This window comes from Arabidopsis thaliana, chromosome 4 (assembly GCF_000001735.4).
Source record: "Arabidopsis thaliana chromosome 4, partial sequence".
Classification (NCBI taxonomy): Eukaryota; Viridiplantae; Streptophyta; class Magnoliopsida; order Brassicales; family Brassicaceae; genus Arabidopsis; species Arabidopsis thaliana.
The window spans coordinates 11,277,166-11,302,196 of NC_003075.7; the positions used below are offsets into that span (position 1 = coordinate 11,277,166).

The window sequence follows — 25,031 nt, forward strand, 5'->3', positions numbered from 1 at the left end:
GAAAGAAGTATGCAAACAGGCAAACACGATCAAGGAAAGAGATACAAAAGAGGTTTAACAAGATTCCATTTACATCCTAGACAACTTCACCTCTCAGAAGGCCGATATGAAACAATATAAAGTAGAAAAAGATTAAACTTTCAAGCTTCAACTAATATTCTATCATATAGTAGCAACTGCCAGTGACCATTTTATTTCAAGTAGATCACAAAAATAAAGACAAATGTCTCAAAGTTATATCCATTGATCGAAATCCAATCAACACAACTAATAAAACAAGAGAAAACCAATGACGCAAAGACAAATTCCTCTAACCTTAACAAGATCATCTCAACTTCTCTTTACCAGAGCTCTTCCTAGCCGCAGCATTCATAATCCTCTCCAAATACCCTTCAATAGGTGGAGTAAGCGTAGCCGTACCTCGACTCACCGGAAACGGAGTCAAATCACGCACTAAAGCCGCCTTCTTCAAATTCTCCGGCAATGCCTCAACCGCAGCGTTCCTCATCTTCATCAAACTAATCTCCGCTACACGTCTCGCTCTATGCTCTCTCATAAGCACTCTACTATACTCTTTCGCAAGTCTAATCCCATCCTCCACTGTAACCTTATACTTTGGTAACTCATCTTCCGTAAAAATCCCTAACGAAATGTAATCCAATCCTGGAGTCCCAATCCTCATCGGCGCAGTAGTAACTCCCATCGTAAAGGATCCACCTTTCTTCTGAAAATCAATCTCTTTTTGCCTCGCTTTACTGATTAGCCCTAGCTTCTCTCGTCTCGCTTCTCGCTCTCTTTCCTTAGGTCTCAGGTAACGAACAGGACAAGGAGCGTTTATGCATTGATCTGAGATTCTTCCTTTTCCCTTATCCACCTCATCACCACCTCTGCCACCGCCGTTTCCACCGCCTTTTTTGATTGTGAGTTTGTTGCGTTTCAATGATTGGCCTGTCTTCAGCTTCGATTTTCCTTTGGGGGTTCCACTAGCGTAACATTTCTGGAGAAGATTGTAACTCACTGAGTCAATTATAGGTTTTGGTCTCGCGAATCTGATCATTTTCAGATTCTGATTTCCTCAGAGCTCTCTCTGTTTGAAATGAAAATGGTGATTGAAGTTGATCTGCAAGGTTTAGGGTTTCAAGGTACGCCGTCGTTTCATGAAGTGTAATTTAAGTTCAAATCGAGGGTAAATCGGTAATATCAGGTAGTGTCATCAAACTCACACTCATTTTTTAGCCTTCTCTCTGGTTCGTCGTCTGGTTCAAAAGCTATAGATCGATCCTAGGCTTACCTCAAACCTCAGTCTCCGTTGACTACTGAGACTCGTCGACCTCTGATCCGCTTCTTCGACTATACGGATCTACTTCCGATCTGTAAGAAGCTTAAATCTTCGGTTGATTTTGGAATCCATCCGTCGTAGATGTGTAATTGTATTGATTTGGATGAGTTTATCTGTTTTTTTGAGTTTTCTTATGCAGTGATGATGGCCGGAGGTAACGTACGGTTTCTGGTTTTGATACTCGCCGTAGCAATTTGCGGTGCTGCTTCTGTTTTCCAGCCGATCTCAGACTCTCACCGATCTGCGGCTCTGGATGTCTTCGTACCAGTCGATGGATCATACAAAAGGTTGGTTTCTCTATCTTAAGTCGGCATTGCTTTGATGTAGGGGTTTTAACCACATTTCACCGATTACATATTGGTTGCTCGTTAATGTTCATGAATGGTTTTTGTACGGACTAATCTGATTTTTATTACTATCAGCTTGGAGGAGGCATATGAAGCATTAAAGACTTTGGAGATTCTTGGAATTGATAAAAAGTCTGATCTTAGCTCAAAGACTTGTGAGAATGTGGTTAAAGTTCTTCAGTCGTCTTCTTCTACTCTTAAGGATGCATTTTATGCGTTAAACGTTAATGGGATTCTAAAATGTAAAATTGGTGAAGCTGGTCCTAAGGTAAACAATTGTCTCCTCTCAGTATCATAATTTTAACTATTAAGCGGCTAAAATAACCTTATCTTTTCCTCTTTTGAAGGACATTGTTTCTCAACTTCAAGCTGGTGTTAAAGATGCGAAGCTATTGCTTGATTTCTATTATTCTGTCAGAGGCTTGGTGCTGGCTAAGGTAAATACGAGTTAAAACTTTTGGTGGACATCTTGAGTGAGATTGACTACACCCTTTTTCCATAGAGTATTTCTAGGAGAGTTTTCTTAGTTTTTCGTGCATTATGTTGAAGTATGAAAATGTTTTGGCAGAAGGTACCTGTGATCGTGATTATTTTATTTTATTCAACTCCATAGCTTTGGCTTCCTGACTTTTCTTTTTCCTGGCTTCAAGTTTGACCTCACTGTTCCATGAATGCAGGAGCAATTTCCTGGAACTCATATAAGTCTTGGAGATGCCGAAGCCATTTTCCGTTCCATCAAGGTTTGAACTTGTTTAGCTGACCTTCAATTTTGTTGTTGTTGAACTATCAGATGTGACATTCATACACTGTCTTTTTGGACTATCAATTATAGACTCTGGTAGAAGTATATATATATTTTCGATATGTTACCAAAACTCAGTTACTATATTAATACTACTTAGATTGTTTTCCGGGTATTATTTGGCTGATATAGTGCATTTGTATCAGTCTCTTAGCCAGAGTGATGGAAGATGGCGCTACAGCTCCAACAATCCCGAATCAAGCACTTTTGCTGCTGGTTAGTAGTACATATTGGATTAACCCTTACCTAACGTTAATGATGAGCCTTTTAGATTATGTATCCCTTCCTTTCTTGCTTCAGCTTGTTCACTTCTTTTGCTCTTTGTTATTTCACTCATTCTTCTCAACATGCGATTTTTTTTCTCAGGCTTAGCCTATGAAACGCTTGCTGGAGTGATTTCATTAGCACCTTCAGAGTTTGATCCATCTTTGGTAAGTGAGATGTTTAATCCACTATACTTCTGATTTCCTGAGAATATATTTTGATGAGATATCACTACGATATGTTGGTTTAGTGATGATCTACTTTTGCTTCTGGAATCTCTAAGTAACTAAAATAAAGAGTTTTGTTTTGATAATTATAAATTCCAAATCTTAGCTACAGGGAATTGTGATTTGATAATCACAAAGAAAGATTCGTGTTTTGATAATTATGCATGTCCACCTGACTTCTCATTTGGTTATTCTGGTGGTTTCTTTTTCATTTTATCTGGTAGTTTATTAATCTTGGTTATGTAATGATCGTCATTCATGTTTGTCCTCTGTTAGATCCAGTCGGTGAAGACGGGTATCCTGAAGCTTTCTGACAGTATCCAAAAATATGGTATGCAGTAAATTACTTGCTATCCTATGTATTGCATGTTATATTCTCTTCACTCACTTCATAGTTTTTGCCAGCTTGGGTTTTGCATATGTGGGCTTTGAATTATTATTTTTGGTCTTTTAGATGATGGGACATTTTATTTTGATGAGAAGTCTGTTGATGCAAGTCAAGGCCCGATCTCAACAACTGCATCAGTTATTAGAGGGCTCACGTCATTTGCAGCTTCAGAATCCACAGGATTGAACGTATGTAATACCCATGTTTTCATGTATCCTATTCTGACAAATGTGTTGATAGTTGACCTTCGCATTCCCATTATCTCATGCAGCTTCCAGGTGATAAGATAGTTGGTCTGGCCAAATTCTTTCTGGGTGTTGGAATTCCTGGTGATGCCAAGGACTTCTTCAACCAAATAGATGCACTAGCTTGTTTGGAAGACAACAAGTAATACTACTTTCATGCCCCTTTGTGCATTTTCTTTGTGCATTTTCTTATTAGTTTATTTCAGTACACATCTTAGAATCATTTCAGTAACCTTGAATTGAGTGGTGTGAAAGACATAAGAGTTACAAGGACTTACTGTTACTTCCATTCTTTTGTGTTAAAGTAAAGTTGCTTATGAAAGAGAAAAACTGTTTCTCTTTACATTGTTAGAATTTTGAACAAAATGATTACCGAAGAAATGATATCTGTAGGGAAAGAGTAGAAGTTTAAAACTTTGAACACTTGTGAAATTTCAACCACTTGCTCATTTATTATGGTCTAGCTGAAACTTTATCATTCTATGGGAACAATAATTTGCTCTATGGTCATTCTCTATCATTTCAGGTTTTCTGTTCCACTCATCTTGTCTCTTCCATCCACTGTCATTTCATTGACAAAGAAAGAGCCTCTGAAGGTACCCATTCATAAGCTTGCATCAAGATTTGACTTCTAGTAGTGAAAGTCTTAACTTTGGACTTTCTGGCTATAACGGTTGGATGTTGGATTCTAGCTGGTATTTGGTTTAGAGATTGCTCAGGCTCATAGCATTGCATCTTTTTTGTAGAGATCTCTTATCTATTTGATAATGACTCATTTTAGTTGACCCTTCATCCATTACATTTTTTCTTATTTTAGATTTTTTTTCTCTTTATCTGGAACTAGGTTAAAGTTAGCACTGTACTGGGTTCGAAGGCACCAGCTCTTAGTGTGAAGCTTACACAAGCTCTAAGTTCTAAGTCAGTGGATTCATCTGTAATTAATAACCAGGTAAATAATGTATCTCTTACTGTTTGAGCTTGCAATAGAAATGTTCCTTATTCTCTGCATTAGGCCGGTTTACATTTTTCCATTACATTTTTGGGGTACAGGAGCTTAAGTTTGACGCTGACAGTGCAACGTACTTCCTGGACTCCTTTCCCAAGAACTTTGACATTGGAAAATATACTTTTGTATTTAAGGTATTGCACTTCTTTGGTTTTACTACACCCAAGACTTCATATAAATGTATGATGACAACATGATAAGCTTCGTTTTCTGCAGATTGTGCTGGATGAATCAGCACATGAGAAAGTATACATAACTGAAGCTCAAACAAAAGTGCCTATAGCTGCCACAGGAGCTATTAGCATTGAAAATGCAGAAATTGCTGTACTTGACAGTGACATTGGAAGCGTTGAATCTCAGAAAAAGTATGTCACCTGTATTGTTGATGAACAACTTCCTTTTTTGCTTATTTTGATTGATTGCTAATTGCTTAACCATTTTTCTTAGGAAACTTGTACCATTATTGCTTACAATATATATTTCAAACTTTTTGTTGTTGTGCTTAGTGTCTTCTTTTTGTTTATTGGTTCTCTCTGTAACATTTGTAGGCTAGATTTAACTAAAGATGGAGCGGTATCATTATCAGCAAACCACCTTCAAAAGCTACGCCTGTCATTCCAGTTAACTACTCCACTTGGCAATGCGTTTAAGCCACACCAGGTTTGTTCATTCTTGATTTTTCGCTTCATCAATGGTTATATTCTGTTCTATTCACTTTCTTGACTTGCTTACTTCCATGCAGGCATTTTTCAAGCTGAAACATGAGTCACAGGTCGAGCATATCTTTCTCGTGAAAACTTCTGGAAAGAAGTCTGAATTAGTTCTAGTTAAGTTCCTTCAACTTCATTTAAAATTGCTTTTGCAAAAAAAGTTTAATGATCAAGTTTGGTGAAATTAATGACGTCCTAAATACAATATTAATGGTTAATGTTATTTTCTTACCTTCAGGATTTTCTTGGATTGGTTGAGAAGCTCTACTACCTCTCTGGTAAATATGAGATACAGCTAACCATTGGAGATGCTTCTATGGTAAGTACTTTACTTTCAGGTCCAATGCAGTTGATGATTTATGTCTTCTGAGATTTGAACAGTGTTATTTTCCTTTCTCTTTTCCCAGGAGAACTCTTTACTGAGTAATATTGGTCACATTGAACTAGACCTACCAGAGCGTCCAGAGAAGGCGACTCGTCCTCCTCTACAGTCTACTGAGCCTTACTCAAGATATGGGCCAAAAGCTGAAATATCACACATATTCAGGATTCCTGAAAAGCTTCCAGCAAAGCAGCTCTCACTAGTTTTCTTGGGTGTTATCGTTCTCCCATTCATCGGTTTCCTGATTGGGGTCAGTCTCCCTTTGCTTGTAAATAGTATCCGAAAAACATCATCACATTTCTTTCACTACTCATATATATTTTTTATGTTTCAGCTTACGCGGTTGGGAGTGAACATAAAGAGCTTCCCATCGTCGACTGGATCTGCAATATCCGCTTTACTTTTCCACTGCGGAATTGGAGCTGTTTTGCTTCTATATGTGCTATTCTGGTTGAAGGCAAGTTTTCATAACCGATTATTGTTTGTTTGATCTACAGTTGAATCATTGCATCAAATCACAATTTCTTTGTTTTGTTTGTTTGCATTCTACAGTTGAATCATTGCATCAAATCACAATTTCTTTGTTTTGTTTGTTTGCATTCTACAGTTGGATCTATTCACGACTCTCAAGGCACTTTCTTTGTTGGGAGTGTTTCTGTTGTTCGTGGGACACAGAACACTATCTCAACTTGCATCAGCATCAAACAAGTTGAAATCTGCTTGAAGAAGAAGAACTCACTATGAAGGATCTTTTTTTGGTTTATGCGTATTTTCAGTTTTGTAGTATTGCTTATAGATTATGGTGATAGACAAATTCAAAAGAAGTTCAGAGTTTACATACTCTCTCAGTTTAGTCTTAAAAAGTAATCAAGAGTCTCTTTCCTTAGCTTTTTTGTTGAACCAAATCAACTAAGATAATGATTAGCTCATGATTAGATCACATGAGTTTCTTAATTATTCACACTTTATGAGTGTTTGTGGAAAGTTAAAAGGTCTAACAAAATTTTGAAATAGGCTGGCCATAAAATCGAAATGAAATTTTATATATAAAATCAAACCGAATTTCATTCTAGTCAAAATAGAAATAAATGCTGATAAAAATGTAGAAATTACTTTGGGTAGAAACGAGTCAACGAAGGAAATGTATTTGGTATTTGACCCTTAACATGGCAATGGCAACGTTACAACTTTTTTTTTTTTTTTTTTTTCTTGCATCGTTACAACTTCACAAAACTTTACAGTTGATTGGAAAATTAAATTTTAGAAGAAAAAGCACGTAGTTGTCTTTTCAGACAATTATTTGTTCATCTTGAATTTGTGTCCCAAGAACATATCTCTCTCTCTCTCTCTCCTCACCTTGGTAAGAACGTCCAATCCAATCTATAAATCTCCTTGATGGAATTTCCGTACATATTACTTGTTCCTTTCTGATCTCTTCTTCATCGGTTTTATGTTTCATCGAGTTTGAATATTTCTTTGTAAGTCTTTTCCTGTCGGTTATGTTTTCGTCGTTGAAATGGTTTCAGGAATTAACAAAGATCAGATTTTTGGCCTTTTTTTCTCTTCTAAATTTGAATTTCGATTTTGGGAACACGAATCGATGATGCTGATGATCTACAAATGGGTATTGAAAACGATTTGTTCATGGTTATTCTGCGGTCGTGGTTTCCCCAAAAAAGTTTGGTTTTTAAATTTGCAAAGCAGAGTTTGATCTCTCATTTAACAATACCATGTTCTAACCATATTGTGCGTGATGGGTGATTTCTTTGGTCTGTGAAGGATTCTCTGTTTGATGATTGCTAGTTCTTTAGAAGAGCAATGAGTTATTCTGGAGCCGGACTCGGAAAGCCTGGCTCAGGTAAACCATTTATCTTAGCAAAGATTAGTCTTTGTATGAGAGATATATAGGCTGTGACTGATTTATCCACCTTGTTGGTTCACAGGTAAAAGGAGAATAAGGGATCTTTTAACTCAATCTGATAACCGAGTCTGCGCTGATTGTGGCGCTCCAGATCCTAAGTGGGCGTAAGTTTTGCCATTTTTATGTTTTGTTCCAGTAAGCATTTTATGCTTCTCTAAGCAGTTTGATTGAATGTTATGATCTTGTTTCCCTACTTGTGCATTTTTTGGTTTGTTTCGTTTTTCGTAAACCCATAAAACTCTTGGTTGCTTATTACAGGTCAGCTAATATTGGAGTGTTTATATGCTTAAAATGTTGTGGTGTCCACAGAAGCCTTGGCAGTCATATCTCAAAGGTTGTGACTCTTTGCTTCTCTTTCTAGTTTTGGTTTATCTTTGGTGAAAATTTGCCATTGGATTCCATTAAGATGGCTTACAAATAATATTGTGGATTTGTTATCTCGCTCCACTTCTTCTTACAGAATCTTTTGCAAGTGTATTTATAGTTTTCAACTTTCCAGGTCTTATCCGTGACATTGGATGAATGGTCAGATGAAGAAGTCGATTCGATGATTGAAATTGGAGGAAATGCCTCTGCAAATTCAATTTACGAGGCGTTTATTCCTGAAGGTAGCTCTAAGCCTGGACCTGATGCTAGTCATGACCAGCGTATGAGGTTCATTAGGTAGGTTACAAAAACCCGATAAGATAGTGTATATACCTTCATTAATAGTTTGGTGAAATATTCATCTCAAATCTTTGTTTCAGGTCGAAATATGAGCACCAAGAGTTTCTGAAACCAAGCTTGCGGATCACATCCGTGAGGGGCTCTAGTACAAAGACTCCAGCATTTCTTTCATCGAGTCTATCTAAAAAGATTGTTGATAGCTTTCGCACTAATTCATCATCGCAACAGCCGGTAAAGCTTCTTTATTTTTCATCTTTTTTTTACCATCTAACTGTTAGAATCAAGCAAGTAGAGCAAACTCTTTGAACTTGGATACTGCTAAGTCCTCTGATTCATGGTGTTTTAAATTTAAACAATGACAGCAACTTGAAGGCATGGTTGAGTTTATTGGATTGTTGAAGGTGACTATTAAAAAGGGTACCAATATGGCCATCCGAGATATGATGTCAAGTGATCCCTATGTTGTGTTGACTCTAGGACAACAGGTAATTATAGTGAATACTTTTGAAATCTTGAAAGGTTTTCTCTTTATATGTTCTTACCATTGTTTAAGTGATCATTATTGTCATCTCTTTTTCTGATCGTTATCATCGTTTTACCAGAAGGCTCAATCTACTGTAGTGAAGAGCAACTTAAACCCTGTCTGGAATGAGGAACTCATGCTCTCTGTTCCTCATAACTATGGCTCAGTGAAATTGGTAAAAGCTTGGTCTAATATTTCCAAAATCACTTTCTACTCTTGATGAATCATTACAGAAGTTTTTCCCTTACATTTTATGTTTTTGCAGCAAGTGTTTGACTATGACACATTTTCTGCTGATGACATAATGGGAGAAGCTGAGATTGATATCCAGCCTCTGATTACATCTGCAATGGCTTTTGGAGACCCTGAAATGTTTGGAGATATGCAGATTGGAAAATGGCTGAAATCGCACGACAATGCTCTTATAGAAGATAGCATCATCAACATTGCAGATGGTAAAGTGAAGCAAGAGGTTCAAATCAAGCTTCAGAATGTTGAATCTGGTGAACTAGAACTAGAAATGGAGTGGCTACCTCTTGAGCAATAAATAATCAACTATATAATAGGGTCATTATATATAACCAAACAAATTTTATTACTGTATTCATTATTTTAACATTCCCCCTTGGTTCTTGTTTGACAAATTTTTGAAACTTTGATCTCATTGAAAACTTTCTTTCGTACTTTGTTGTTGTAATGTTCTTTTGGCAGATTAGATATTTGTATAACTCATATGATTATATGTTTTGACTCATGTTCTTCAAAAGATTTCATTTGAAACCTAAGATAAGACGCTTATAGGTTACTAAATCAGGTTTCAAACCCAATCTCAACATTTCATCATGGGATCTCATAGCTTTCTTCATCTCCTTCACACGACACAACCCTTGAATCATAATTGTAAAACTCTTGCTGTTCACTGAATTTATCTCTTTCATGTACTCAAACACTACAACTGCTTCTTCCACCATCTCTTTTTGCCTCATCATAAGCCGATCAAGAACCGCGTTATAAGCATTCACATCTAAACTTCCTTTCATTTTCTTTATCTTTTCATGTAGTACCAGTGCTTTCTCTAGTTTCCCGCTTCTGCAGTAACGTTCCATCAACAATCCACATGCAAAAGAATCGAAATAAACCTCCATTTCCATAACCGAATCAAGAAGCTTCTCTGCGGATTTCCATCTTCTTTTCCTACACATAGATGCTAAAACTTCTGATAGCTTGTGTGTACAAGGAACAAAACCGCGCTTTATAACATCTACAAGCAATTCCTCTTCTTCCTCTGAGCTATTATCATCTCTGCAAAGGGCATTTGCGAATTCGATATAGCAACTCTCATCAAGTACAGTAATACCTTTCCGACAAATCATTCGATATACATCAACAGCTTCTTTTGTTCTCTTCTTTCTTGACAGTGCTTTTAACATACAACCGTATGTCGAATCCCACAATCTCACTGTTTCACCATTGCAGGCTTTACGGAAAAGCATCTCAGAGGCAAACGTTTTCCCCATATCGCAAAGTCTTTCAATGATTTTATCATTCACAGCCGAATCACCTAAAGTAACAAACTTTTTCTCCACCATCAAACAGAGAACCTTATCAATGAACTCAGCATCTCCTAATCTACATGCATCATCTAATACGCAACCGTAAGAACAAAAACTCAACTCTAGTTTCTTGTCATCCATCTCATGAATTAAACTAAACACAGCATCAAACTCTCCATTTCTGCTATAACATTCCACAAGATTAGTGTAAATCTTGCAGCTTTCAACACCTGTTTCCATCAATTTAAAAACACTCTTGGATCTCCCTTGTTCGCATAAAATCTGAGCAATCAAATCCCAAGTCAACTCATCAGAGACAATCCCGTTTCGAACCATGGCACTATACAAACACAAAGCCACTCTAAACTGGTTTTCTTTAACCAGAGAACCAAGAAGAGAGTTATAAGCACTTTGAGAAGGTGAAAGTCTCAATCTTCTCATAAAACCAAACACTTCCAAACCATTATGATGACTACCCTTTAAGGCATAATACTCAAGCACTAAGCTAAGCGAGACAGACAGTGAAACTTCACCTTCAAACCACCGATGCATTTCTCCAACAACTAAAGACACAGAATTGGTTTCAACCAGAGGACGCAAGAGCATTTCTGCTCGTTCCAAGAGACCTGATTCAGCAGCAACTTCAATTACTCGACAATGAGACTTAAGATCCGGCTCGAACCGAAGATGGGTTTTGGCAAAATCGAAGAAATCAAGAGTGGTTTTAGGGCATTTTCGAGTTTCACGGAGGATCTGGAGGAATACAGGTGAAGTAAGTGTTGACCTTGGGAGCTTGGATTTAACATATTGGAGATGAGTGATCCAGTTACGACGTTGTAAGAGAATTGAAGATATTTCTGTGGCTACTCGGAACAGAGTCTGTTGGGTTTTCCAATCGGAAGCAGAGGATGTTGATGGAGTCGCTGAAGTCGAGAATCGTTTGAAGAATCCAACACTTGTGTGGATAAGAACCATTTAGGTGCTTCACCAATTCAAAAATCTGTCCTCTTTTTTCTAACAAACCCCAAAATCGATTCTTCAACCAAAATTCATCCTCAAAGCCCAAAGGGTTTAAGGAAAGTTGATCAAGAACAACAAAAGATGAAAACTTGCCTGAATCTTAGCATTGACGTTCAGAGTGTGAGTTATCCTCTGCAGGTCAGTGCACAGAGGCTCAGCTGCGCAAGCGCTTCATTACCCGGAGATCTTCTGCCTAATTCAGTCAACGTCATTACTCAATTTATCTTAACAGTATCCAAAACGCGGCGTATATGTCTCATTATCATCGTTACGTGTCGTCTTTTCATTCGCTGTAATGATTCATCACCTTCTCTTCTTCATAAACCTCACTTCTTCTTCTTCTTCTTCTTCTTCTTCTTCTTCTTCTTCTTCAGTTTCGCAATTCGATTCCTAAAGTCAGCAGTTTTGTTTCTTCAGTTTCTTCTCAAACCGATACTTGATCAAGGTAAAATATTTCTTGCTTCTCTCTCGTTTTGAATGGTATGCAATCGAAATCCAATTTTTTCCTGAATTTTCCTTTCATTCGTACGTTGTTCTTTGTAAATTAGACAAATTTTTGTCTTCTCTTGATCTCCTTCACGTTTGTTCTGATGTGATTTTAAATCGATTTGTAAATCAAAATTTACTTCTGATTAATCATGTTAGGCCTGAAATTTGAAAAAATGTGAGGCAAACTTTAATCTCAATGTCTGATAATGCAAGCATAACAGAGCAATTTTGTTTTATGTAGAATCTCTGATTGAAAGGGCTCTTTAAAATAAGAAGAAGGGTCTAAAAGATGGCAGAATCAGAAGAGAATAGCGTTTTGTTTCCCATTTTCATTTTGACAATGATGGCAATTCCATTGGTTCCTTATACATTTGTGAAGCTAAGCCGCGCTTTTTCTAAGAAACAACGGAGTATACATTGTCAATGTCTTGAGTGTGATCGTTCAGGGAAGTACAAGAGATCCATTTCTCAAAGTGTTAGTTTTTCTTTTTCCCCCACACTAACTCTTTCCGAATAATGATTGATTTAACTGTATGATGTTCTTACCTCTTGAACTTGTTTGATTTTGTCTTCTGCAGATCTCTAGCTTCACTTCTTGTAGCAACTTGACAGTTGTCCTACTTTGGATTGTAATGATCTTCTTGATTTATCATACTAAGAACATGAGCCGTGAGGTAATAACTAATAATTATCTCTTCAAGCTTAGTCCAAGATTGCTTCATTTGCTTATTCATTATCTTGGGTAAATATTATAGAGTCAACTCTTTGAGCCATTCGGTATACTCGGTTTGGAACCTGGTGCTTCAGATTCAGAAATCAAGAAAGCATATAGAAGACTCTCTATTCAATACCATCCTGATAAAAATCCTGATCCAGGTCGAAATGCTTCCTGGTCCTCTTCCTTGATAATCGTTTATTTCCTCCCTTTTGATACATTGTTATGTGTTCTTAGTATTGCTTATTTGTGTATTGTAATGGTACAGAGGCCAATAAATATTTTGTGGAGTCCATAGCTAAAGCTTACCAAGCTTTGACTGATCCGTTATCCCGCGAAAACTTTGAGAAGTACGGTCATCCGGATGGTAGACAGGTAATGACTATATAACCTCCATTGTTTGTTTGTTTTTACACTTACATGTTAGAATAGTGTTTTTTCCTCAAATGAAAATTGAGACTTCTTTGTAAATTGTGCTCGCAATTTCAAATGCAAATCTAAAGGAGTGTTTGAAACAATTGAGGCCATATTCTCATGTTTTTGTAGCATATTATGGGCTTTGCCGTCTCCAAATGATAATTGAAATATTTGTAAATGTGATTGATGCAGGGTTATACAATGGGAATTGCTCTTCCTCAATTTATTTTAAACATGAATGGAGAATCTGGTGGGATATTATTGTTGTGTACAGTTGGTTTATGTATTCTTTTGCCACTAGTGATCGCTTCAATCTATCTCTGGAGATCATCAAAGTATACTGGGAATCACGTTAAGCTTCAAACTCGTCAAGCATATTTCGAGTTATTGCAACCCTCTTTAACTCCAAGCAAAGTTATGGATATTTTCATCAGAGCAGCTGAATACGCAGAGATTTCAGTTCGTAAATCCGATGATGAATCTCTGCAGAAACTCTTTATGTCTGTCAAAAGCGAGCTAAATTTGGATCCTAAGAAGTTGAAGCAAGAGGAAGCTAAGTTTTGGAAAAAGCATCCTGCAACTATCAAGGTTGGTGTTTTTTTAATACATGAGTAACACAAAAGTATTGGATAGAATCTTGAAAGTGCTAACTTTTTTTCCCGTTCATTTTTCTCTGCAACAGACTGAGCTTTTGATACAGAAACAGTTAACTCGTGAATCATCAGTCCTGTCTCCGACTCTGCAACGTGATTTCAGGCATGTGCTAGAGTTTGCACCTCGCCTGCTTGAAGATTTGATTAAGGTCTTATATAGTCTTTATTTTTTTTGCATAAAATAAAGGTTATTACAAAGTTGATGATGACTTGAATCTCCTAATTTTACATAAGATGTGAAAAAGGTTTCAAGCTTAAGCATAGGGAAATTTCAACGCGAAACTATATGATATTGTGAGTTTCTTACAGATGGCCGTTATACCCCGCAATGAACAAGGGCGTGGATGGTTACGTCCTGCACTTGGAGTAATGGAGCTATCTCAATGCATTGTTCAGGTATTAAGATGTTTCCAACTTTACATTTGCCAAAAAAAAAAAAGATTTTTCAGCCTAATTATAGTTGTTTGATTGCAGGCTGTTCCTCTTAGTGCAAGGAAGTCATCTTCAGAAGACATTGCTCCTTTCTTGCAACTCCCTCATTTCAATGAATCTATCGCTAAATCGATAGCGTTGCAGGTTAAATCATTCCAAAAGTTTCAAGAACTGAGCTTGGCAGAACGTTCTAAACTGCTCAGAGAGGTTGTGAGTTTGTCAGAAACCGATGTTCAAGACATCGAGAAAGTGTTAGAAATGATACCTTCTCTTAAAATCAACGTCACTTGCAAAACAGAAGGCGAAGAAGGCATTCAAGAAGGCGATATTATGACAGTTCAAGCTTGGATCACTCTGAAACGTCCCAATGGACTCATAGGCGCTATTCCTCACTCACCTTACTTTCCTTTCCACAAAGAGGAAAACTTTTGGGTTCTTCTTGCGGATTCAAACCATGTCTGGTTCTTTCAGAAGGTTAAATTCATGGATGAAGCTGGAGCTATAGCCGCTGCATCAAACACTATTACTGAAACAATGGAACCTTTAGGAGCAAGCGTCAAGGAAACAAATGATGCAGTTAAAGAAGCTGTTGAGAAGGTTAAAAGTGGGTCAAGATTGGTAATGGGGAGACTCTTAGCACCTGGAGAAGGTACTTATAACTTGACTTGCTTCTGCCTAAGCGATACTTGGATCGGTTGTGACCAAAAGACATCACTGAAAGTCGAGGTTTTGAAAAGAACCCGTGATGTGGAGGGTGAGAATGCAGAAGAAGGATTAGAGGAAGAGGATGATGAGATTGAAGAGGAGGATTACGAAAGCGAATACAGTGAGGACGAGGAAGATAAGAAGAGAGGGTCAAAGAAGAAAGTAAACAAGGAATCGAGTTCTGAAGAGTCAGGATCAGATGAAGAGTAAAAGAACAAAAAGTAGTTAACGTTGATCTGAAATTATTGTCTGAAATTATACAATAATTTTTGTTTTCAGAGCTTACACAGTCGTACTAAAAGATTTTACAGTATTTAATCTTTTTGCTGAGTTTAATACTCTTTTTAGTTGACTCTTCAAATCTATACCTTGTTTTGACTCTTAAGCTCAGATAGTTCAAAACTTTTCTGGTCATGTTTTCGTCAGAAACCCAAGCTCAGCCCCAGAAAGCTTCTTTGAAGAACCTTGGCCGTCTATCTATTTTCCTTATAGATGATTCAACGGTAGATACGATCTCAAAAGCTCATGAAGAGTCCAAATGATCAAGACTGGGTTCTCTAGAAGTAATCTGTCCTTGACTTCCACCCAAAAGTTCTTTTTCATCTTCTTCCTCTTCACTGAGATCCTCACCATCTTCTTCTTCACTCTCAATCTCATTGTCAATCTTATCTTCGTCGCTGCTTAAACCACCTTCACCTTCGCTTAGCTCATTCAGCTGCTTTGCCTTGACCTTAACACGTCTTCCTTTGATGTATCTAAACTCCCACTGTGGTGGAGGATATTTCTTCATCAGTTTCTCGTACTTATCCTTCATCTCTAGTTTCACAAACACTTTTCCAACCATAGACACAATCGCAACATTCGGTTTCACTCCAAGCTCCTCCATGTCAGCAAAGACCTAAGAAAACACTCAATAGTTTCATACATCAACTTCTCTGATAGAATCTCTGCCAGTTGCAAATACTTAGTAAGAAAGATTTTTTAAGTGTACCTCGAAGAGCTTTTGGTGCATATCTCTCTTGTAATATATAGAGATCATTTTGTTGAAGAACTTTCTAGGAGTTCCTTCTAAATGTTCCATGAACAATTTGTTCCACAATTCCTCAGCTTCGTCAAGGCGATTATCTTCTGCTAAAGCATTTAGTAATGAGAAGTAAGTTCCCATTGTTCTTCCTTGGCCTTTACTCAGCATCCATTTTGTCACCTAACAAAATCCATAAACATTATTCTACATTCATCTAACTAAAAAAAGAAACACAGCTCTTACTGCTTAATAAACAAGCATACCTGAATAATCTTCTTCCATTCTTTTTCATCTTCAAGTATAACTAATGCCTTCTTAACTATAACAAGAGGGAACTCTAATTCCCAAGCAATGAAGGAATCAAGCGCTCCATAAACTTCTTCTTTAACATTCGACAATCCTTTTATCTGCAGATTAACAATACTCACTAACTCTAAAAGAGATTGCAGAACACAAAAACATATGAAGAGAGCATTACACAAGCAATCATTTTGGCAGCTTTAGAGATAGTTCCAATCCTCTTCCTTGTTTTCCATACACGAGGAGACCGAGGTCTTGGACCTCTCGCCGCACAAACCTGAAAGATTATTGAATTCGAAGACAACATGTGAAATTTTGAAACCAAGAGACTGTCGAAATGTTTAGTTAAAGAAGGTATAAGAAACATAAATACGAACCACAACATTGTTAGGCTTTTTGGTGAAGAGCTTAGTTGATGATTCCCTTGTTTGAAGAAGAAGATAAGGTAATGAATATCTCAAGCTTAGCATCCTGAAAAAAATCAATTCAGAGAAGAAGAAGAAGAAGAAGAAGAAGAAGAAGAACCCAGAAATCTTAAAGCTTTCTCCTTTTCAGCCACTAGAGATATCTAGTGAATTCAATTTACAATTGTGTAAGTTTTCTAGAGAATCGAAACACATATTGTTCAACTTACCTGTGCTTTCTTCTTCTTCGTTCTCACTCTGTCTGATAATTTGCGCTTCTCTGTGTCCTCCAAGTTCCCTCTGATGTCTGATTCTCATCCAAAACATACGAAATGCGTTTATGGAAGTAACGGATAAGGCCCATTAACTAGTAAAGTTAAATAGGCCCATTAACTAGTAAAGTTAAATAGGCCCATTAACCTGAAAATTTTGACCCGTCGTCTGTATTCTTCATCTCTTTCCTCTTCGCCATCGATTCTCTGAGCTGGAAACGAATTCTCTCTCTCTCAGCTTATAGATACCCAAATTAAGGTAATTTTACTCTTCTTCGTGATTCTTCTTCGATTAGGTTTTGGTTTGAATCTCGAATCGATGATTTTCGAACTGATTTGCTCTTGAAAATCATGTGGTTCTGCTCCATGTTAAATTGAGATCCGAAATTTTAGAATATTAGAATGACTTGTGAAATGTTAGTATGATACAAAAACCATATCTTTCCTTCTTTTGCTTCTTCAACATAAGGGTCTTTTGCTTAGTTTTGCTGTAAATTCCTTATGGGTTTTTAGCAGAGAAATAAAAGATCTGATTTTTAACATCCATTACAAGCGATTCAGATTTTGCTTTTTTCTTGCAGAAGAAGTGAAAGATGCATCCTCCACTTACACCACATAGACATCCAATGTGTCTGGAGGTGAGAGTTTGCTCAACTTGTAGTTTCAATCCTCTGTTAGTTTTAACCTCTGTGACTGCTTCTTTGAGAATAAGATCAATCTTATAACAGTGTATTAGAGCTGTACGCAAATGAGATGAGAGATTTTTGTAAAATATATGCAATTTATGTGATAACTCCTATGTGTGTCAATCTCTAGCTTTAGTAAGCCTTTGCAAACAAGCTACATGACTGCATTTGGAAAGAGCAAACCTTTCAAAAGAAATCAGTTTGATATGTTTTGTTCTACTTACTAATTCTTTCTGTTTGTCATATGTTTGGTAGATAATTGAGGAATTTCAAAAGTGTCATATAGACCATCCGATTGGGAAATTCTTTGGAGAATGTACAGAGCTGAAAGTAAAGCTTGATCGATGTTTCCGCCAAGAGGTAATAAGTTACTAATAGTCGATTAAGTATGTTTCGGTTCAAAGTTTTCCTCTTAGAGATGATATCTTTACAATATATTTGCAGAAAGCTGTGAAGCGGAAGGTAAATTTCGAACAAAGCAAGAAACTTCAAGAAAGACTGAAAGCTATAAGGAAAGAAGAAACCGCAGAGACTTGAGCATTGTTGTATAATAATCCTATAAAGAACATGTGCGTGTGTCTATTTCAAAAGAACACATTTCTAAATTGATCCACAAAGAAGAGTTTTGATACTCTTTTGCCTCGTAAATGAGTGAAAAACATAGTATTGCACTTGTATTGATTAGGGTTTAGCGTTTTGAAATACTAGGTCTGCAGCAAAATTGTTTCTTACACCTTTATCTATGGAAGTAAGGCGAGTAGCTACACGATTTTCATTTTATTGTGGCTACAATTTAGTTTCCATTGACTTCTAAAGTTCCTTAACATTGAGTCTGTTTTGGAAACTGCTAGTTCTCTATCTTATGTTCGATCTCCATGACAGTTTTAGCGAATGTTGAATCTCTAGTATAACAACATCTCTAAAGGACTGAGTTCAAAGAAACATTATGCAAATGTTAGAAGGTCTGTTCTGAAATGATCTGTTATCATTAAAACGTCCTTACAAACGAGAACAAGAAATATGTTTTGCAGTTTTGCTTTGCTTTAGTTGAGCAATTAAATTCTATTGACTACAAAACATCACTCTTAAAATGTTACAGAACATAACGTTTTTCTGTAATCAAAATTTTGTTCTACCAAGATTTTATACCACTGAAACAGAGGTGGTCAAGGAAAATCAGACCATGTGTTTGTTAGTTTTCTGTTACACAGTGTTTGTTGGCACGTGGTCTCCAACATTTCAAAGAATTTTCTTCCAGAAGTCATCAGAAGAAGAAGCCAACCATTTGACTGATCAATTTATTTCACAAGTACCAAGAAAAATGCTATTTAATAAGGGAAAGAAACAACAATTGGAACATTGTTTGATGCAAATATTTGCATTCGAGAAAACTCGGGCCAAAAATTGCATGTGATCGTAGAAATCACCACGTATGAGCCGACAAGGTTTCAGGGTAACGGTTATTTTGCTGGATCTTATTCTAATCATCACATGCTTTGTTTTTCTTTTCTATTTTTATTGTCTACGACTTGTTGGACCAATTCAAGACCAGAACCACCTCCATATCTTCGTTCTCACTTGTGTCAATGTATCATAAAATCAATTTTTTTCTTCTTTTTTTGGTGTAATGTTAAGATCGACTTGTTTTAACACGCCTAGTTCAAATGATTGAAGTTGGATGTCATATCTTTATTGCATTTTTTTCTTTTCTATTGTTGGTTCTTGCAGGTTCGATTAACTGATTAACCTGCAAATATCGTAAGTTTTATATGGACATTTCTTTTGCGACTCTTCATGTTAGAACTTAAATGAGAAACGTTTTTTCGTAGAGCGATAACCACTAGACGTTCACTCGTCACGTCGTACCAAAATAGTGGGGGTGGATAGTTGAATCTTGAAAATACCAAGAGTTTACTATCTAACTACCAAAATGCTATCTTGCGGATTTTCTGATATCCATCAAGTTGTTTCGAAATGTCATGGTGTTATTATATATTTAGGGTCGACCTAATTTAATGTTCACATACACTTGCCAATCATTTTTGATGACCAGTTATCTTTTTGAGAGAGAGAAACCAAACAAAAATGAAACTAATTAGAAGAAAACAAATAAATTAATACCCCCTTGAGTAAATCATCAAAACTAGTTAAAAATTTATTTAATTTAATTTGCATAATAGAAATCGTCAAAACTAATTATAATTTATTTAATTTAATTTGTATTCAAAGTTATAATTATCTGATTTGAAACAAAGTTTTTTTCTAAGACATCAACTAAAAAAATAGAAGGGAATGTTAAGAAGAGCCGTAAGACCGAGAACATCTCACATTCATGTTTTAAATGGATATTTCGTGTAGGCGGCCAAGATATTAATTTGTTTATTAATGATTCACAACCCTATAAATAAAAGATACTAGTATAAGATTATATAGAGCATGTGACCTTTCCAATCTGTGTATATTAATGAACCAAGTATCCTCCTTATGCCCAAGGCACGTTTCCGATATATGTGGGTCACTTCTTATTTCTTGTCATGTTTTTAGTTCACACCGGATTTGCCAAATTGATCGAATACTAATCACGGCCTAAAAAATTCTATGTTCCCACTATAATATATAGATCATCTATTGCACAGGAAAGAAAAGATGAACAGAAACAATAGTTAAAGAAAAAAAAGATGAAGATTTTGTTCAAGCTAACTGCAACCCTAGTTTTCTGCTAAAGAAAAAAAGAAGAGAAGTAGAGAACTATATTTTATTAGAAATTAAGAAAGCTTTTGTACGATGCTCTTTTGTTTTTCTTTTCTTAAACCGTGGGAGTACATTCCAATTTTTTAAAATGTCTTTTTGTTCCAAATGAGAAAAAAAAAACTAATCTTCATATTACCACTAAACCACCACACCTGTAGTTACGATGTTCTCTTGGTGGTGTCGTGGAGAATTGACGGAGATTGGGAGATTCCATTTCTAAGGACATGGTAATGATATCTTGACTGGTCTCAAGTGTCTAATTAATGGATATTAAATTTGAATTGATTGGTTATATCAGATCGTAGGATTTTTTTTGGAGAAACTTAAAAATCAAGTCGTGGGTTACGCCGACAAAAAAAAATGTTGACAATGAAATCATGGGTTATTAATTAGAGAAAACAAAAAAAGACGTAAATATAGTTGAAACCACTAAACTTTTGATTAGAAATTTATGTTAAGAAAATGCTTTGATTTGTTTATTTGGTTCTTGTTCCTCCAAGTCTCTTCGTTCTACTCCTCAATATGCTTACATGATACATAATAAATTATAAATATAAAGAAATTCTGAGAATGGGTAGTTTTTAAGGAACAATTAGTACAAATTTTCAATCCATCGTAATTCAAGAAAACATAACTAAATTGTTTTTATGTGTGTTTAACTTCAGATATCACCAAATATAGATAGGGCTTATAGGCTAATGCATGATTTTTACTAATTTTTATTCCAGATTAAATTTAGAAAAGCCTTGTGTGAGTTATAGATGATAAAACAGAATAATAAAAATGAGATTTATTAATAATATTATGATACAAAATCATGTAGAAATTCTTAACAATTTAAGTAAAAAATTTGAGCGCTATATATAGTGAAAGGAAGAATGTTCAAAAGATAGTGAACGAATATTTACAAAACTCGAAATGCAGTGATTTTTTTTTTCCATAATTCTGAGTGTCACAATTTCCATCCAGATTCAGTCAACGTTAATTAATATTATTTCTTTTTCTTTTTTTGGTTAAGGTTTCGAACGAAATATATTATTTAATTTCTGTGCCGGAGAAATATTCGTCGAATCAGAAAACAATGCGTTTTCATATATGTATTTAGGACGATATTTTTTTAGATGAGTGATAGAAAACTTGCGCTACCATGCAAATAAACTTAAATATAAAAAGTAGTAGAGCCTACATGCGAGATTCTATGGGTTACATCAACATTATCATTGCAAACGATTGGACTTGTTTATCAATTTAGATTTCCGACAACTCATTTTCCTTCAACCACATTCAAATATCAATTTTACAAACAAAAAATATGTTTGCAAAGTCAATAATTTTTTGGTGTTTTACAACTAAAGATTGATTTCTACTTGAAAAAAGTATTGTTACCGGATTGGTGTCGAAGTTTGCGTTATATGCAATTTCTTTAGCCTCCGTGTTATTTTCCAAACAAGCCGAGTCAATATTTCATAGCCTTTTAAGGCGGAAAACTTTCGAACACAGAATGATCATTTCACTCCAGATTATAAAATTTAAAACGAAAAAAACAAAACTTTTTTGTTCAAAGAAGATTTGCTTGATTAGTCGTTTCCAATTCGAAAACCAAATTAATTTTCAAAATCTATGAAAATAGGTACTTTCTTATTTACAGTCTTACAATACCTAACCATAATCAAAATTGTAGTGAGAAGATTTGAATCCTTAGTTCTCAAACCTTATGATGAAATTTATAACCACTGGATCATTATACATTGTCTACCAAAGGGAGTTTTGTAGGAAGATATATCAAGCTTAATAGAACAAATAAGATTGCCAATACTACTCAATAGAATGTGTTTTATGTCTCACAATATGTGTTTTTATTACTCGAATTTTCCTTTAAGCTTAAATGAGAGAGTTCAATATTGAAAAAATATATAATAAATTTAATATAATGTGAAGTTAAGTTTTGTGTAAAATATGTAAGTTCTAACTAACATCATATTTAATATATCTAGATATGTTATCAATTATCTATTTTGTTTTTAAATTTGATACGTCCACTTTTACATATTTTGAAGGAAGTTTATAAGTTATTATTTTAATACGTTCTTTTTTATATTTGAAAATAGTGAAATAAATAAATGTTAGAAATATATAATATTATTTTGTACACGCAACATATATTTTCTTTTTAGCTGAAACTGCGATAGGTGTTATATATATTTTTCTCTTATTATGTGAATAATGATGAGGTCGTCAAGAAATAAATTTTTATATGTATGAATACTTTGTATACTTAGATCATATCAATAATCAAATTTTCTACAAAAAAAAAATTACATATCTTAAAAAAAGACTAAAAACAAATAAATGAAAGAAAAAAGAAACATAACATTATTAATTGGAGGCCTACTGGAGAAGTCGCGAGATCGAAACAGGATGGCCCACTATTGAGTATTGACTCTCTAGAGTTGTCAATTGAAATAAGTTTTTTTTTTTTCCTTTTTGGTGTCGACAAAACCAATTAAAATAATTTCAAGTGGTCCTTCTCAAAATTTTGGGTAATTTGACTATGTTAGAAAATTAAAATTAATACAACATTTGCATTAAAAAGGAAATGCGGCAGTTTGAACTACAATTTGCAGTATTTATAAAACTAAGAAAATTTTGTAATTCGTTGATTCATTGTATATATATACTATATAGTCTTGTTCAGTCAAACAAAAAGTTTATTCGTTGACAAAAAAGAAGTGATCTAAAGATTCTGATTAGTTATATATGTTACTGTTGAAATAGTTAATTTCTTGGATTAAGTTTATTATTAGATTTATATAGTATTAGCTCAAGATTTGTAGATAATATAAGTTTGAGTTAATTCATATAATATATGAACTCAGCTAAGCTAGCTCATGAGATTTTTAACAAAAAAAAAAAAAGCTAGCTCATGAGATATACACTAATAAATTGAGTTTAGGTGAGCGAATTTGGTCATTCTAACACCCTTCTCTTGAAGCAATGTATAATTACACAGAATAGTGTTTGTGAAGTAGCTCTATACGTCATACTACACGTATTATAGAAAAAAACTCACAAAAAGATATTGTAGGATTAAGATAAAGCGAGAGAAAGAACCCAGAAAAACTAAAGTCATATAAAGTAATTATACTGAATATGATCTGTGGACTAATCGGCAAAGTGCCTTCCTAGGCTTAGCTAGTTAAATCATCACTTTCTTGAATCACTATTTTCTTTAGTTATCCACGTCTAAGAAAAAAGCGTCGGTAATCCCTTAGGCACGTTTCCTTTTGGGAATGGATGCAAGCAGCAAATTGCTCAAAGATCTTTATTTATTTTTATGACAGGAAGATTCTGCATAAAAACCTGAAATGATTTTCAAAGTCTATAAAATTTCTAATATTATTACCATTTAAAAGTATATGTTAGACTCAAGTTGCCAAAAAAAAAAAAAAAAAAAAACGTTAAAGACATAAAATATGAGAATGAAGTGTTGTTGGTGCTAAATAAATAGGAAACAAAAAAAAAAAAAAACGAGTTGAGGAAATGCATGCATTGGAATAAATATTCATTGGATGATAACTTCAATATTATATTTTTGGTAGAGTTTTAAAAGTATATTTCATTATAACAATTTAAATAATTTTTTAAACATATGCATGACGGATGTTTTCCCTATATATATATATATATATATATATATATATATATATATATATTCTTTTTAATAACTAATTCATACGTATAAGAAAAAAAAACAAGTGAAACATATTCCATATTGTGTCACAACTCACAACATTTGGAGCTGAGCCAGACTTAACATGTTGATGTTCCGTTCACGATCTTATCTCTTTTACCTTCTTTTCGTGAAGTTGAAAACAAAGCAACATTTTTTTTTTGTTAAGGAACAAAGCAACATTTGGATAAAATGTTACTAGCAAAGCAATATTTATAAGAATTCTGTAACGCTTTGAGTTATCCATTACCATTAGTAAATTTACACTTATTTTAGTAGAGAATTACAATGGGTCGGTATGCATCCTATCTTTATCAAAGTTAATGCAATTAAATTTGATTTTTTTTAGTATTACCACCATGTTTGTATAATTCGAAGTACTACGTACATGCATGCATTCACTGCATTTGTCAAAGACACAGACGCAAAAAAAAAAAATGTAAACGGTTTCAACTTTTGAATGTTGTTTGGTTTCGGGTTTGTATATATATATATATAGATGGGTTACTATTTACTAAATATGGTAAAAAGCTCATGCTTTCGTTGGTGTACAACAAATAATAAACTAATTACCTCAGTGAAATAATACACATATAATATAAATAAATAATTATGTAAACATCGACAGTGCATATAATGAGAAAGCAAAGTAAAAGTCGTCGTGGTTCTTTTTCTTGGACCCCAAGCTTCTCTTGCTTCCATAAGTTCTCTTATTTTACTACCGCTTTTAAACTAATACGTACCAAACAATGCAACATAATGTTTCTTTTATTATTGGGTCTTATCCAGCGAAGGAAAAGGTACTGATTAGTCTGATTATTAATAATTGATTACAATAATAAAGCTAAATATATACTGTATATTATTATAGTAGTAATAACAGTACAACATAGAAGCAAGTGAAAAACATGAGAAACGAAGGACGGTGTCCAGACAAGCAAATATTCAAACCTTTGAAAATGAAACAACATCATGTTCTCCAAGACAGCCCCAACTTAATTTATTCTAATAATACCAAATTCATTAATCCCCATTATCGTATCTTGTCCACCATAGATAT

The 25,031-nt window shown here is 34.8% G+C and overlaps 7 protein-coding genes and 1 long non-coding RNA gene across 15 annotated transcripts; 4 read left to right on the plus strand and 4 right to left on the minus strand.

The window, feature by feature from the left end:
* Positions 1 to 19: 19 nt before the first annotated feature.
* AT4G21140 (copper ion-binding protein) lies at positions 20 to 1,153 on the minus strand. The gene has a single exon (NM_118233.5). It carries the CDS (start codon positions 1,055 to 1,057, stop codon positions 326 to 328), a length of 732 nt encoding a protein of 243 aa, NP_193846.4. The 5' UTR covers positions 1,058 to 1,153; the 3' UTR covers positions 20 to 325.
* An 84-nt stretch (positions 1,154 to 1,237) lies between these two features.
* Positions 1,238 to 6,720, plus strand: HAP6 (ribophorin II (RPN2) family protein; the record flags this gene model as incomplete). Of its 3 annotated transcripts, none has more annotated exons than NM_001203856.1 (20): positions 1,238 to 1,373; positions 1,466 to 1,626; positions 1,762 to 1,954; positions 2,034 to 2,123; positions 2,364 to 2,426; positions 2,635 to 2,704; positions 2,855 to 2,919; positions 3,256 to 3,310; positions 3,434 to 3,555; positions 3,639 to 3,754; positions 4,139 to 4,208; positions 4,457 to 4,561; positions 4,663 to 4,752; positions 4,835 to 4,983; positions 5,167 to 5,278; positions 5,361 to 5,444; positions 5,567 to 5,647; positions 5,736 to 5,960; positions 6,045 to 6,167; positions 6,318 to 6,633. In NM_001203856.1, the coding sequence occupies 19 exons, from the start codon at positions 1,481 to 1,483 to the stop codon at positions 6,432 to 6,434; spliced, it is 2,076 nt and encodes a 691-aa protein (NP_001190785.1). In that variant the 3' UTR covers positions 6,435 to 6,633. The 3 variants fall into 3 exon arrangements, with proteins under 3 accessions (NP_001190785.1, NP_193847.2, NP_001190784.2); NM_118234.4 differs by having other exon boundaries at positions 1,264 to 1,373; positions 1,479 to 1,626; positions 6,318 to 6,720; NM_001203855.2 differs by lacking the exon at positions 1,238 to 1,373 and having other exon boundaries at positions 1,481 to 1,626; positions 5,361 to 5,408.
* Positions 6,721 to 6,910: 190 nt separating this feature from the next.
* On the plus strand, positions 6,911 to 9,602 carry ZAC (Calcium-dependent ARF-type GTPase activating protein family). Of its 4 annotated transcripts, none has more exons than NM_118235.4 (9): positions 6,911 to 7,070; positions 7,490 to 7,568; positions 7,654 to 7,735; positions 7,890 to 7,965; positions 8,131 to 8,294; positions 8,378 to 8,528; positions 8,660 to 8,782; positions 8,900 to 8,995; positions 9,086 to 9,602. In NM_118235.4, exons 2-9 carry the CDS (start codon positions 7,529 to 7,531, stop codon positions 9,365 to 9,367), a joined length of 1,014 nt encoding a protein of 337 aa, NP_567620.1. In that variant the 5' UTR covers positions 6,911 to 7,070; positions 7,490 to 7,528; the 3' UTR covers positions 9,368 to 9,602. The 4 variants fall into 4 exon arrangements, with proteins under 4 accessions (NP_567620.1, NP_974581.1, NP_974582.1 ...); NM_202852.2 differs by having other exon boundaries at positions 7,046 to 7,070; positions 7,237 to 7,568; NM_179085.3 differs by lacking the exon at positions 6,911 to 7,070 and adding an exon at positions 7,072 to 7,188.
* Positions 9,591 to 11,348, minus strand: AT4G21170 (Tetratricopeptide repeat (TPR)-like superfamily protein; the record flags this gene model as incomplete). Its single annotated transcript, NM_001341474.1, has 1 exon — positions 9,591 to 11,348. One exon carries the CDS (start codon positions 11,346 to 11,348, stop codon positions 9,591 to 9,593), a length of 1,758 nt encoding a protein of 585 aa, NP_001320017.1.
* Positions 11,349 to 11,726: 378 nt separating this feature from the next.
* On the plus strand, positions 11,727 to 15,224 carry ATERDJ2B (DnaJ / Sec63 Brl domains-containing protein; the record flags this gene model as incomplete). 2 transcript variants are annotated; one of them, NM_118237.4, is made up of 9 exons in its annotated part: positions 11,727 to 11,838; positions 12,124 to 12,357; positions 12,461 to 12,556; positions 12,638 to 12,758; positions 12,866 to 12,972; positions 13,207 to 13,602; positions 13,697 to 13,816; positions 13,977 to 14,063; positions 14,142 to 15,224. In NM_118237.4, the coding sequence occupies exons 2-9, from the start codon at positions 12,172 to 12,174 to the stop codon at positions 15,012 to 15,014; spliced, it is 1,986 nt and encodes a 661-aa protein (NP_567621.1). In that variant the 5' UTR covers positions 11,727 to 11,838; positions 12,124 to 12,171. The 2 variants fall into 2 exon arrangements, with proteins under 2 accessions (NP_567621.1, NP_001328817.1); NM_001341475.1 differs by having other exon boundaries at positions 11,748 to 11,838; positions 12,262 to 12,357; positions 14,142 to 15,014.
* Positions 14,481 to 14,968, minus strand: AT4G06985. The gene has a single exon (NR_142071.1). It is a non-coding gene; the product is annotated as an other RNA (long non-coding RNA).
* On the minus strand, positions 15,027 to 16,849 carry emb1417 (Pentatricopeptide repeat (PPR) superfamily protein). The gene is made up of 6 exons (NM_118238.4): positions 16,763 to 16,849; positions 16,506 to 16,599; positions 16,307 to 16,405; positions 16,092 to 16,235; positions 15,796 to 16,008; positions 15,027 to 15,702 (listed from the first exon to the last, which is right to left on the minus strand). The coding sequence occupies exons 2-6, from the start codon at positions 16,596 to 16,598 to the stop codon at positions 15,328 to 15,330; spliced, it is 924 nt and encodes a 307-aa protein (NP_567622.1). The 5' UTR covers position 16,599; positions 16,763 to 16,849; the 3' UTR covers positions 15,027 to 15,327.
* Positions 16,850 to 16,968: 119 nt separating this feature from the next.
* Positions 16,969 to 18,378, plus strand: AT4G21192 (Cytochrome c oxidase biogenesis protein Cmc1-like protein). 2 transcript variants are annotated; one of them, NM_001084949.3, is made up of 4 exons: positions 16,969 to 17,063; positions 17,386 to 17,442; positions 17,746 to 17,850; positions 17,935 to 18,378. In NM_001084949.3, exons 2-4 carry the CDS (start codon positions 17,398 to 17,400, stop codon positions 18,025 to 18,027), a joined length of 243 nt encoding a protein of 80 aa, NP_001078418.1. In that variant the 5' UTR covers positions 16,969 to 17,063; positions 17,386 to 17,397; the 3' UTR covers positions 18,028 to 18,378. The 2 variants fall into 2 exon arrangements, with proteins under 2 accessions (NP_001078418.1, NP_001078417.1); NM_001084948.2 differs by having other exon boundaries at positions 17,040 to 17,220; positions 17,935 to 18,265.
* Positions 18,379 to 25,031: the final 6,653 nt, after the last annotated feature.

Excerpts from the sequence above, each read along its gene's own strand:
- AT4G21192 (NM_001084949.3), top strand. The coding sequence starts at position 17,398 with ATGCATCCTCCACTTACACCACATAGACATCCAATGTGTCTGGAG. Across the intron at positions 17,443-17,745 it reads GACATCCAATGTGTCTGGAG|ATAATTGAGGAATTTCAAAA; the intron begins GTGAGAGTTTGC and ends TATGTTTGGTAG. Across the intron at positions 17,851-17,934 it reads ATCGATGTTTCCGCCAAGAG|AAAGCTGTGAAGCGGAAGGT; the intron begins GTAATAAGTTAC and ends ATATATTTGCAG.
- ZAC (NM_118235.4), top strand. The coding sequence starts at position 7,529 with ATGAGTTATTCTGGAGCCGGACTCGGAAAGCCTGGCTCAG. Across the intron at positions 7,569-7,653 it reads ACTCGGAAAGCCTGGCTCAG|GTAAAAGGAGAATAAGGGAT; the intron begins GTAAACCATTTA and ends GTTGGTTCACAG. Across the intron at positions 7,966-8,130 it reads TTGGCAGTCATATCTCAAAG|GTCTTATCCGTGACATTGGA; the intron begins GTTGTGACTCTT and ends TCAACTTTCCAG.
- AT4G21140 (NM_118233.5), bottom strand. The coding sequence starts at position 1,057 with ATGATCAGATTCGCGAGACCAAAACCTATAATTGACTCAGTGAGTTAC.
- emb1417 (NM_118238.4), bottom strand. The coding sequence starts at position 16,598 with ATGCTAAGCTTGAGATATTCATTACCTTATCTTCTTCTTCAAACAAGG. Across the intron at positions 16,406-16,505 it reads AAAAGCCTAACAATGTTGTG|GTTTGTGCGGCGAGAGGTCC; the intron begins GTTCGTATTTAT and ends ATAATCTTTCAG. Across the intron at positions 16,236-16,306 it reads CTGCCAAAATGATTGCTTGT|ATAAAAGGATTGTCGAATGT; the intron begins GTAATGCTCTCT and ends GTTAATCTGCAG.